At 38.1% G+C, this 14,073-nt stretch overlaps 1 protein-coding gene across 1 annotated transcript in view; it reads right to left on the bottom strand.

Annotated features, from left to right (window-relative positions):
* Positions 1-5,475: 5,475 nt before the first annotated feature.
* Positions 5,476-14,073, bottom strand: part of LOC107563990 (synaptotagmin-C-like) — a 40,956-nt gene continuing 32,358 nt past the window's right edge. Inside the window, exons 12-14 of the mRNA XM_016248969.1 lie at positions 8,049-8,178; positions 6,468-6,558; positions 5,476-5,652 (exon numbers count right to left, since the gene is read on the bottom strand). Coding sequence (XP_016104455.1) covers positions 6,472-6,558; positions 8,049-8,178 — 217 coding nt within the window. The 3' untranslated portion in view covers positions 5,476-5,652; positions 6,468-6,471. The remainder of the gene's footprint in view (positions 5,653-6,467; positions 6,559-8,048; positions 8,179-14,073) is intronic.

Here is a 14,073-nt window from a genome sequence, read left to right on the forward strand (position 1 = left end):
GTCCTATATTTGCTACTACTTACTGCTTAGTTAATCTTGCTTCTCTATTAGTTAATAGTATTAAGTGTTAATGTAGTACTACCTTCCTGCATAGTTACTTGTTAACAACGGACCATTATTCTAAAGTGTTACCCCAAACACTCCTACATTACATAATATTTTCCCAGAATATTCACTGTGGGAATGTTGCCATGGAGACTGCGGCTCCCCCGACCCCCACCCCTCACCCCATCGGTCCACCTCTTCCTCTGTTTTCTCGTCGTTCTTATATTCTCATCCTTACAAACCCTGGCCACGGAATCATTTTTAAGGAGTGTCCCGGGTTCAATGCAAGCTCAGTCGGTAGCATTTGTGGCATAATGTTTCTTTCATTCATAAATGAATGAACGGTTGAAACACGGTAGTAATGGGGCGGGGGATATATATATATATGTTTTAAATAAAGCATAAAGAAATAGTACATTGAAGGAACTTCTGGGAAGTAATAATTATTTGCAAGTAATATTTTAAAATATGCACACGTGCACTTTTATTTGCATGCCTAAAATGTCGAAAATGCAAAAATAGTTCTAGTCACTGGTCAACACGGCAAAATCTGCATGTGGAAATCTTTTACTCTCAGGCGAAATGACTGAGTTTCACCGGCGAATCGCCGTGACTGCAAAGGCTACATCCTCATAGTAAAGAAAATTAAAGGCATTAAAACTAACTTTTTTTCTCTCAGTTAATGAGAATGTAGACAGGAAGTAGAACGAATTATTATTTCGTGCGCACGATTGACTTTTTTCCCCTTTATGTCATGTGCGGTACTCCATATTTTCTGTGTAATGGTAATCTTTTTTTTTTTCTTTCTGAAACTGAGAATTTTAACATTTACAGTATGACCCCATTCATGTTTATTGTAAGTGCATCACTGTAACCCAAGTCTACATACATTTTTGAAGTGAACATCATGCCACAAGTGCCAGTGGAGCTTAACTGCATTGAACCTGAATTAAGGAATATTCATTTAATTCCATCCACCTAATAGTTTTTCTCCAGCTATTCTCAAACATTTATCCTCTTACCGCTCTTTTCATATAGTTCGACCTGGGGCCAGCTGCATAAGCTGCTTAGAATGTAGTAATATTAGAAGTCAGTCATTTATTTTTTTAAAGACTAGTCATTACTTTTTTTTTAAGTCAGCGCATAAAAAATAGATTGGTCAAATTTGATAATTTTGGTCAGACTAGTTCTTAAAGGGGTCATATGATGCTGCTAAAAATAACATTATTTGGTGTATTTGGTGTAATGAAATGTGTTTATACGGTTTAAGGTTAAAAAACACATTATTTTCCACATACTGTACATTATTGTTTCTCCTCTATGCCCCGCCTTTCTGAAACGTGTCGATTTTTACAAATCTCATTGGTCTGAAAAGCGAGGTGTGCTGTGATTGGCCAACTATCCAGTGCGTTGTGATTGGCCGAATACCTCAAGCGTGTGACGGAAATGTTACGCCCCTCACCATACTGTGATGCAGTGTCCCGGCCGGAGCAACGATTCAAAAACATTAAAACCCATTACAAACGAAGCGGTCCTTTTTTGGAAGACCAAACAAAGTAGTTTCGCTTTCACAACGAAACACACAGCGGGCTTGAGTGAGCAGCGGCCGGAGGGTTAGAGTGAGCAGTGGCGGGCGGGCTTCAGAACGGAGCGGCCGGCGGGTTTGCAGTTTAACTTTTATAAAGAATATTTCTTTGGATTTGAGACTTTAGTCTTTGCAACTTTACAGATCTTCTTTATGCAGCAAGAGCTTGTAACACTCCAAAGAGAAAGGAAAAATTGAAATCGCATCATATGACCCCTTTAAGATACTGTCTTAATGGCTGTGTTGATGAAACGGTCTCCTGTTCTCTTGTCAAGATTTACCCCCTGCTCTTCTCCATAGCACATTTGTAGTCTTCACCCACTGCTAATTCCCTGCACCTCTGTCTCTCTTCCTGTATCTGTGTGTGTCAGATAGTGCTGACTCTGGCTGTTCTGCGTACAGTGAGACTCAGATGAACAGTGCATTAGACTCACATGAATGTGACTCGATAAGAAGTCAAGATGGATGTTGAAGAATCAGGCAAATCAAACCCTCTAAGAATCACACCACATGGGTGTAATTAACTCCAGGAAGTTGTGTGACCGGAAAAGCCATAAAGATACAACCTGATCTGAAGAACGAGGCTGAGGTGGGGAAAGGCCAGGTTTGATTTATGGATATGACACGTGTGGTTGTGAGTGCGTTTGCATGCCTATGGAAATACTGGAAAAAAAGCAAGTACATGAATGCAATGCTCCACACTGCGTTTATATAAAGTGGGCCCACAATAAAGAACTTATGATGGTGACTAAATAATTACACACAAGTTAATGCACAGCAGGAGGGAGAAGGAAGTGAGACACAAAGTAAGAGGGTGACAGAATGATCAGGTTGATTCACAACCCATTACATGAACACAAACAGCTGTATCACGCAAACACATTGCAATGATTTTTCATACATATGTTTTATTTCAGCCATCATCGCTCCAGCCTTAGAATCATCTTCTTGTCATTCACATAATCATCCTCCTAAAAGTTTTTATTTTTATTTTTCAGCTGAAATGTTCTCTCGTCCTGACTGCATTTCATTTTTTTCTTGCTCTAAGTCTCAGCTTAATCTGAACATATAAAAAAGTAAACCTTTTCAAAGAAAACTAAAAAAAAAGCAAACAAACAAACAAAAATATATCCAGAAACTGTAATACCATCTCAAAGAGGATATACAATATTAACAACATTAATCATCAATGCTTTGATGATATTGAACAGGTTGCTAGGTCAACATGTTTGTCATTAGTAGTGTTAGTATCAAGTTCATTGTCAGTTTTTTTGTGTTGAGCATCACTTATTAAATTATCATTGCATCAAGTTGACATCATCCATGTTAATATAAGCATGCAAACACATTTCCTCAGGATCATTCAGAATTGCACTGACATAGAGAGACAGAGGAAAGAGGGGAGACAAACAGAGAGAAAAATATGGCCTGGGGTGACCCAAAGAGAAAGCTATCGTATGCTTGTATTTTGTGGAAACTGATGAAGGGGTCAGAGGTCACTCTACAGGGATTGTGCCTCCACTGTGTAAGATCTAAGGCAGCAGAAGAGATGGGCCTGGAGACAGGAGCTGAAGACTGCGGATCGATACCACATCCACGTGTATGACAGAATTAATGGCCTCTTAGAAAACAACAAGAGCTGATATACGATAACAGACTAAGGACTGAGCACACACCAGCGAGAGTGTGTGTGCGCGCGTGCATCCAAGGCCTGGCATGGGATTAATAATGGAAACAGAAAATATGAGCTTGGGGGTACAGTGGGAAATAATTATACTGATGTATATTTCAATAACATGAGTGATAGTGATTGGTAATGCAGTATTCCTCCATTGAGGGATATGTGCGGTAGCATTGGCAGTGGTTGAACTGCGATATTAAAGAGATAATCCATCTAAAATTGAAAATTATGCCATCATTTATGCACCGTCATGTCATTTCAAACCTGCAGGACTGTCTTTCTTTCACAAACGATGATATTTTGAAGAATGCTTCAAATGATAGCCAACGGTGTCCAAAAACAATATTGCACCCCATTGTATTTTGAAAAGAAAAATAGATTTTGTGTTCCACAGATGAAAGTCATACAGGTTTGAAATGGCATGAAGGTGAGTAAATGACAGATTTTTAATTTCTGGGTGAATTATCCTTTTAATAGAGGCAGTGACCCTGGATATCAAGGGTATGTGAATTGAGTGCTTTAACAACTATAATATTTCTGACTATGCAGTGACCTTTCTGAACATATACAAAAAAAATCTGAAGTCAGTTTGTAATGTAAAATTATATAAGTAATCTTGTGGCCCTAAAACAATAAAAGACATGACCCCCTCTTTGTCTCTGTTTGCAAGGAATGCTCAGACAGAAAAGATAGTCACATTAGCCAAAAGAGATGAAGAGAACCAGTTTGTCTCCCGCCCCCCTTTTCTTTTAAAGACAATGGAAAAACTTCCAACATTTTATTCCTCAAAAGCTGTGGCCACCAGGTTTGTCCCCTCGTACACACAGAGCACATTTACAAAAAAAGAAAAGCACACCCAACACGAGAACACAGATCAGGCTAGGGACACGTTTCAGTGACGAGCTGGTTAGGGACACAACAGAGACAGGTCACTACCACATTCGACAGAGAACAACCGAAACGCGCATCTGAGAAATAGACCCTGTCCCTACCAAGTGCAACAGGTCCTACACAAGAAATAGTTCCTCTAAGACACAGGACAGAAGACATTTGATTGTTCAAAATGAGATTTTCTCTGTGCAGGACAAAGGACGGGAAGTGGAGACGTAAACAGGGTCACGGTGACATATACTGACAGAGGCATACACGCGCACTCACAAACCGACGAGCAAACGCGTATCGACACAAAAGAGCACTCCTACAAACACATAGCATACACGGGAGGAAAAAGAGGATGAACACGTGTGTCTTTCCAAAGCGGTCCTCTTGGCAGAAGGATGATGGAGAGCATACACTTCCTCTTTTGAAATTAAAAATGTCTTAAGAGAAAAAAACATCCTGGCATGGTATAAAAATAAAATACTATGGCCAGATCTTTTCCCAGTAGGATATGTTTCCAGGAAGTGCACACAAATCCAAGGTCCTTCCCAGTTAGGGTCCTCTGGCAATGTTTGAAATCAATGATAGCTCCCTTTGGAAGAGTTCTCAATGGGATTCAGTTTGCCAGTGTGTCCATGTCAGGGAAACATATTCTCCAATCATTTCATTCAGTATCTGGTAGAACAAGAAGAATGGTTGGACTCTAGTAAACAAACGAAAAAAGGAAACACTGCTGATCTCAGTGAGCTCCAAGCAGAAGGTGATAAAAATGTAAAAGGCAGAGGGACACATTTCAATACTGCACGACACGATTTGGCCAATGTATCCGTCCTTATTTCTCCTTCTCCAGATGGGAACGGTCATAAAGTAGTCCTCCTCTCCAGAGAAACAGGAAACAGTTTCAAGGATTCTGCATTGGCAGAGAAGACCCACTCTGAGAACTTTTCAGCTATTTGTCTGACTGAAAACACCTTGTAGAGATTTTCTATAGCTTCACACAGACACCCGTACAAACTCACGTACACACATGCGCTCACACATACACAGAAACATTCGTGGTCCATAATCAATCAGGTCTCTCCTGATTATTATTATTTTTTTTAAAGTGATTAAAATCTCATTTTTTTGTAGGCTCAGTTTCAAATACCTAAATAAAGATTATCTATTTAAAGTGGGAATGTTTTTTTCATATTTCCCCTGAATAAATCATGACATATTTTGACTTTAACATCATTCCTGAAGCAAAACCATCCATGCCAGTTATTTTGTTACGATTCCATGTGTATGTCTGTTTGTCTGGTCTAGTCTAGTTATTTTTCTATATATTGTGTTGGGTCTGCAGGGTTGATTTAGAGGAATAGCACTAACACAAGCACAGTCTCTTCTCTGGTTCTTTCTTGATAAATTATTATTCAGATGAAAAGAAAGAATGTATTTCTGTTGCTAAAAAGATAATGCTGACCTGAGGATGAGAAAAAGAAACAGAGAGACAGAAAAAAAACACAGTTATCCATATAAACACAAACAGTAAGTTACATAAACACAAAGATCTTCAGTGAACAGATGGCTGCATTCATAGTGTATGGGATTGACAACTGCATTTACTATCAGATGCGACTGTTAAATAGCTTAGAAAAGCAGCTTGAATGGCGTCATATGAACAATTTTGTTTAGAAAGTCAGGAACGAATATCAAAGACAGTGCCTTTTTAAATGCCAGAAAGCACCACAATTAACATGATAAAAACGAGTGATAAAAAATAAGTTATTAAATGAATCCAACTGAGGAGCAAGTTGATGTGTCAAATGTTAATTAACCAATAGTGGCTTCAAATGCTGTTTTAATATTTTTTTTTTAGACAGCAGATTTTGTGTTGCACTCAGACCACGAAACAAGCTCATATCTTCGCCTCGTCTTCATCTGTAAGTAACCAGAACCCCACATAACCAGTTCTCCAGTGCGGTTCTATATACATATTAACCACTCTCGCTCTCAAAATTTGGCTTTGAGTCCTGAAAATTTTGGTTATAGAATGCAGTTGTTAATAACAAAACTGTGAGAATGTAACCATATTTAGCACTCTAAAACAGGATTAACAGCCATATCCTGCTGCTGTGTAAACGCAGCCATTGATGTTTTTATCAATGTGTTAGTTCATGACTGAAACCTAAAGTACTTCAGTGTAACACACTGATGCATTCACCCACACAGACCCAGTATGTGAGGAAGTGCCCTTCTATTTACAGCATGTGTTTATGTTCATGTGTGTGTACTCACATCTCTACTCAGAGTGAGGGCTGTCCACCACTATGTGTGGTTTAGGGGAGGCTGTGACACTCTTTGACACGTATGTGTTTATGGATTTCTCCTGTGAAGGTAAACATCAATGAACATACATGATTATTCAGAAGGTGATTTCGTACATATAATAAATTATCAAAAAAATTAATGATTTATTATATTGTATCTTTTCAGTATTAACTATAACCACAGATATAATCAGGGCTGCGTAGTAATTGATTACATGTAATCTGGATTACATAATCAGATTCCAAAAAATGAGTATTATATTACATTTTAAAATGCTCAGATTACAGTTACTTTTTCATGGATTGCATGATTACATATTATTCATAAAATGGCACAAAATTATAGATTTTCCTTAATTATTATTTTTTCTCTTTTAAAGTTCCCTTGTCAAAAATCTTACTGTGTGTTTTGTAGTTTTTCTTGTAGTTTTTCAAGGCAAAAAAAAGGGTTTGTGCTGGTGCAAGCTATTAGTTAATATGGCTATATCTCCTTCTCACATACAAAAAAAAAAAAAAATCGACTCAAAATTTCATGTTCATTTATTTATTTATTTATTAGGTAAGTAGCCATGTAATAGGGAAGATTATGTGCAATCAGTCGCAAAATAACCGCTTCAGAGGTCCTGATCCTGCTGTTGAGATTTAATGTGTAATACATTAGCCCTTACATAAAACTCTTATTTTATATAACCACAAGAAAGATAAGTGTTATACTAATTAAGATTAGAAGGTTTATTATAGGACATTATAAATGTATTATCGTGCATTACGAATACCTTTATTTTAATGCTTTATATATACAGGCTTCAAGGAAAGAGTTAACAAAGGTTTTCTTTTTCGATTTAGGTTTTCTTTCTTTCTAGATTTTCTCTTAGTCTTTTTTTAACAAAATTTTAGTAGCCGATACCAATACCAGTGAAAATCTGGTTTCACAATTTCAATACCACAGCAATATTCAAAGTTTTATTGAAATTTTTCAATACTGCATTAACAAATTAAATGAAAACAAAAGAATGTAGTTTTAAGTATTTTTCAATTAATGAAGCATTGATGTGAATTATTCAGTCAGCGAGTAAGTGGTCTGCTCTTTTTCGTGCCAATGTTTTCTGATTAATGCTGTCAACATAATAGACAGCAGCAACTGTATTAGACTGTATTCACACTACAAGGTCTAATGCACACATCCCTTTTTCTACATAAAAATAATAATAATAGAGATAATATCTACATTAATATCTCACCCAGATGAGGATTTTAACTAAAACTGCATTTGACCATGAGGTGCAAGCACACTTTACAGGGTGTGTGGGCAAATAAAAACCTAAATAAATACTTTTGACAACCATAGTCTTTTTTAAGATAAGTGAACCTTGAATGGTGTTTACTTATTAAGACGAACAGGTATCAGGTGTGAAGGTTAAAGGCATTTTAACAAGGACTTGGCTTGTATAGAGGACACTGTCTATACACAATTGATTGATTTTCACATGCTCACTCACACACACACACACACACACACACACACACTCCATGCGGTCACGCTGTCTACCTCCACCAGCTGGTGCCAGTGTTCAATAGGCTTGCGGGGATTCGCCAGCATGGCTGTCCAGTGCTCCCTTCCCGGTCCATCAGCATCACTGCCCATACGGCACATCCCGATCACCTCATTATGACCAATACTGAGAGACAGAGAGAGAGAGAGAGAGTGGGAGGGAGAGAGTGAATTAATGCAGTTAGGCTAAGAAATGAAGGAGAACCACAGACCAGTGCATCCATTACAACAAATGGGCGAGAGAGAATGAAAGACTGCAAAGAGACACAGGAGAACATGAGGAGCTAGAAAGCACAAAGTAACAAGATAAAAAAGGAGGCCTAATTGGCATCATATAATTAGAAAGATGCAGACAGGACCTTAGTGTCATATAGCAACCTGCCCATTAAGACACACACACACTCAGACACACTGAGAGTTTCCACACGCAGTCCTTTAATTACACAGACACAGACTGAGAGATCACATAATTACACAGACAAACAGAGAACAAAAGGAGAGAGAGACAGAGGTACATTCCAATTATTGAATTACAGTGATAAACAAAATGAGGCAAGAGCACAGGGAACGGAATCAATGATTTGAGCGAAAATTTGTCACAGAGGACAGATGGGTAGTCGTTTATGATAGGTCTACTGATTACCGAGATAAAGAAAATGAGAGAGAGAAGATTAGAACAGAGAGAGGTGTCATAATCACTTAATTACTCGAAAAGTGAGTATGAAAAGCTGCTCAAGAGAAGGTGGAATAACAAGCGGGTCCAATAAGTGGAACAGAAATAAATCTTTCCTCCTGCATTTATTGTTGATCAGAGACATGGACAGAAAATAAATGACATTCATGCATGCTGTTTACTGCCAAGCTGTAGGAGCAGAAAAAAAGTACTCCATAGTTTCTGTGTGTCATGTGACAGGCCTGGATTTGTATAAAGACATCAGGGTATAACTTTATAAAAACCTACTTTCATGAGTGTAACTTCCCTATTGCAATAGTGATGACACACTTAAAGGCAGCGCAGGTGATTTGGTTCAAAAACATTTGTTGTTATGCTGGTTGAAAGTCTCTTCCCATACCGACAGCAATCACTAAGTTAAGTGGTCTAAATATATTTATATGTATTTATATCATCTGTGGAAGACGTAGGAACATAAAATGTTCATCCAATCATATTCCTCGGCCCGAGGACTACGATTAGCTGTCTTACCAATCAAAGTATGTATTTGCATACTTCCGCACACCCTGTTCGCGCAGACATGATTCGTCATCAGCACTTTACATTACGCTACTTCAGTCTGAGCGAGAATGGAAGGCATTATTATTGTAATATTATACGCTTTGTACTGTAATAATTTCTCACCCATGAATGGGACATGCGGTAATCTGACAGCGTTGCATTCAGTCCTCCACCCATTCCGTCTCCCACTGTGTCGCTGATTAGCCTCTGGGCTGCCTGTGCGTGTTCATGTGTTTTGGAGGAGGCGTGGCATTGGAGACTGATTTGCTGGGAGGGTGGGATCTTATGCTTTCAAAGTTAGCTTGCTATTGCTAGCCTCTCCCTACCTTTAAAGGGGTCATATGATGCTATTTCAATTTTTCCTTTCTCTTTGGAGTGTTACAAGCTCTTGGTGCATAAAGCATCTGTATGCACCAAGAGCATCTGTAAAGTTGCAAAGACTAAAGTCTCAAATCCAAAGAGATATTCTTTATAAAAGTTAAGAGTCAAACACACCTACCTAAAACGGCTCGTTCTAACATGCCCCCACATGTCTACGTTACTATATGGAAATATTAGCATAATGCCGCCCAAATGTGCAAGTAATGTTGATGCAGCCATGTCAGGGAAACGCTGTGTGTGTTTTTTTTAACCTAGAAGAGTACAAGGCTGGCTGTGCTGTGTTTTCTAAAAAAAAAAAAAGGATCAATTCCGACTTTGCTATGACAATCTGGCACTTCTGAATCAGCGACTGTAAGTATGTTTTGTTATTAGTTTAAGTATTTGCTATTGACTGTTCAAATGCGGAGTTTTGCGCAGAGTAACGCGTCATGTGCGTGTGAGGGGAACAGTATCACATCACAGGAGAGTGACCTGTCTGTCAGAAATCATAGCACGTCAGCTGTCTTAACCGCGGCTTGTGTACTGCATCATCACTGTGTCTGTCACGCGACTCCGTTGCCCTTTCGGGCTTGAACTGATGGTAAAACTAACGACATTATTAACTGTCTTGATATTTACTTTGAAAGCTGAAACATTTCCGACACGTGCTTGTGGTGTTCGGCCAATCACAATGCACTGGGTCAGCTGGCCAATCAGAGCAGACTGCGCTTGTCAAAGGAGGGGCTTTGTTGAAAACGACATGTTTGAGAGAGACGGGGCATAGAGGACCTACAATAATGTACAGTATTTGAAAAATAATGTGTTTTTTGAACATTAAAGCATGGCAACATATTCTGTTACACCAAATACACAAAATAATGATCTTTAAAATAGCATCATATGACCCCTTTAATATATTTTAAAATGTCATTTATTCCAGTGATGGCTAAACTGAATTTTCAGCAGCCAATTCTACAGTCTTCAGTGTCATGTGATCCTTCAGAAATCATTCTAATACGCTGATTTGCTGCTGCAGAAACATTTCTTCTTATTACCAATGTTGAAAACAGTTATGCTACTTAATGTATTTTATGGAAACAGTGATACAATTTTTTTCAGGATTTTTTGTGATGTTTAAAAAATGTCTTTGATGTCACTGAATAAAAGTATAATTTCTTCAAAAAATGTGTACTGACCCCCAAAGTTTGAAAAGTTTGAACAGTAGTGTAGATAAATAAAACGGTCCTCTCAAATAATTTTAATGAAAACAAAGAGGCACACATAAATGAGTCAATGATTCACTTGAGCTCCCGAGTCTATTTTTTAAAATGAAATATTGGTTAAATGCTGCTGTGCACTGTTTTTACTCAGTTATATTAATCATTTAGCTTTTAGTATAAATGTATTTGGCTAATTAAATGCTGTCATCCTAATTCAGATCTTAATTTTGTGCCAAATAAATACAGCTTTGATACAATTAAACTGAATTTACCCCTGTACATAGCTTCAATGTAGTTACTTTTTGTAAGCTGTTTGAAGCATAGCTAACTATTTTTTTTAAATGGTAGCTTGACTGTAGTTTAAAGTAGCATGGGAAGCTACAGATTCAAAGTAGCTGCACCAACACTGCCACTAAATCAAGTCATGCTCAAAGTAATGAGTGCCACCAAGAGTTATGTCCTGCCTTTATTTTAATAACATTAATGCCAAAATAAAGTCAGTCAAGCTTTAGTGAATTGAGACTTTAGTCTTTGCAACTTCAGGGATCTCATCTATGCACAATCAGCTTGTAACACTCCAAAGAGAAAGGAAAACTTGAAATCGCATCATATGACCCCTTTAAAGTCGTTGTGTTGCAAAAAGCCTGAAACCATATGAATAATATCAGTTTGATGAAGTAGTCTGCAAGCCATGAACAACATTTCTTCATCTCAAACAAAAATAACTTGCCTTGCCTGCTCCTGTGTGACGTCATGCACAGTAATGCCGGTTTAAATACAGAAACACTAAAATATTGCAAAATGGATTGTTTAGCATGACAGATATATGTAAGAAATGACTATTATCCAGTCAATAACGCTTCTGAATGGAGCATTTAGCACAGATGGCATGCAGCAAAGCTAAGAGCAATTAATCAGCCGCTATCTGTGGCTCACAGATGAGCTGCTTCATTAGGAGGAGCTGCTGGTGTGTCACATGCAATTGGAAAGAGATGAAATCATGGAGAGCATAGACAAACACACATTTGGGAAACTCGGATGTGGAATTCCTCAGAATTGAAATCAGTTCTTAAAATAGAATCTGTACGATTTGTATGCACCTGATTTTGCAAGTCATATTTTGTTCCACAAAAGCACACAAAATATGGCCATAAAAGTGAGATTAGATGACATGACACACCTAGCAGTACATATAGGCCTACTTCATTTTCAAAAAGTAAAAAACATAAATGCCATTCCAAAGGTCTACCATACTGAAGTGCTGCAAGAAGAGCTCCACACATACAGAAGAGGTGACTTAAGTTGTGCCCACCAGACAAGAAACATTGGCTGTGCTACAAAGTGTCTCACCACCAGACACCGCTTCCATTAGTTTTAGGCCATCATGTATATTCATGAAGTGTCTGTCTTTATGCAAAACAGTGCATACGTCCACCAGGAATAGTCTGACACACTGGGGCATAAGGCCCTATGTTCAGTGGAGCACATACACGTTAGGGTTGAGCCGATAGACGATATTCAGAGATATCGATGATAGCAGATGTCTTTGTCGATAGTCAAGACGATATTAGGCTCATTCTCCTATTAATGTATTAAATAATAATAATAATAATAATAATAATTATTATTATTATTATTAGGCGGCCCATTAATTCGGCTATTATTATCAAATTGCCCCGCTTTTTCATTTAGCACTGTATTTCACACACACACGCGGAGCTGAATTCTGCAGGACTGCGGCTCTCTAGGACCGAACTTGCCTACCCCTGATCTAAGCTGCTCCAAAGCGTCTGCTTCGTACAGCGCGCGCTGCAGAGCCGCGGCACAGTGGCAGCAGTCAGATTTCACTGATCGCGTGAAGAGAGGCGCTTTCAGCGAGCACGATGGAGCGCAGCGGAGGATTTGGTTTACAAACTACAGTAAAAGACCGCTTCTTAAACCAGAGATGGTGAACATGTTGGTATTCTTGTGGAAAAAAACATGCAAGTCCTGTCAGCCACAGCCAGTTTAGTTTTACTTTTCTTTTTGTTTTCGTTTTGAAAAGCTTGTTAAAGATTCTGTAATTTATTATTCGGTATATACAGCATGTGATGTATCCTATGCCATGCCTCGGCTTATTCGTTTTTGTTAATAAAGGTCATGGAAGCTAGTTTGTCATTTTAGCCTACTGTTTTATTGTTGTTGTCCTTTTTAATTTGGAATAGCAATAAATCCATCTTTTGTTTGTCTTAAAAAGTGAAAGGTGTGTAGATATAAGCAAAACAGACAATTATCTTTTCTTGTAAAACATGACACCAAGATCGCGAATTTGAAAGTGAAAGTGAAAGTGAAACCGCAGGAAAAGAGGAATTCCGGTTCACAAAATTTTAATCACAAATAATACTGATGAAAAAGAACGGGTTGAATGTTGAACACTTTCATTACCATAGAACTATAAACTATGATAAAAGTTCATCGGCATGCATTGATTAATCAAATGTTGTAGCAAAAAAAAAAAATTGCGACCAAATGATGTGCCGGTGCGACCAACTGAGAAAATTAGTTGCAAAAAAGCGACCAGTGGGAAGAATGAGACTAGAGCCCTGATGTATGTGCAATATTTTAACCGAGCCCTCACTAACTGAGTTTAATGCCACAGTTATGTTAGAACGCATCTCATCCTTGTTTCTGTGGCGGTGCGTCGGGCTCATCATGGGACGCACGGTCCTGAGCACTGTATGACTGATGTATCCTAAAATATATATATATATATATGAACTAGCTGTTTTAAATATTTTTGTATTTAACATGTTAGTTTATCAGTATGTTTGAAAGTATATTATTTAGATTCGTGGTGCTTCCATAGGCTCCCTCTCTCGCGCGCGCACGGTTTAAAACACCAAATAGTTATGAAATAGCCTATGACAAGTAAAGGGAGTCTCTCTCTTGCCCCCACCCACCCATGCACGATAATATCGTGTATCGGCGATCTCACGGACTGGCGATATGGTAATTTTTCAAATCGTCATATCGCCCAACACTAATACACCTACAAATATGTACAACAGGAATTTTAATTTATCAACTAAACAACAAACTATATCATCGGTATCAGTCACAGAGATCCTTAAATGCATGAAAAGATCATACTTCACTCTTCTCAACAACGTAGTAAAATGCACTATTCTGGTCTATTCTGAAAATTTGTCATTAAATTAATTGATTCATT

Source organism: Sinocyclocheilus grahami, unplaced genomic scaffold (genome assembly GCF_001515645.1).
Source record: "Sinocyclocheilus grahami isolate Dianchi unplaced genomic scaffold, SAMN03320097.WGS_v1.1 scaffold901.1, whole genome shotgun sequence".
In the NCBI taxonomy this organism is placed as follows: Eukaryota; Metazoa; Chordata; class Actinopteri; order Cypriniformes; family Cyprinidae; genus Sinocyclocheilus; species Sinocyclocheilus grahami.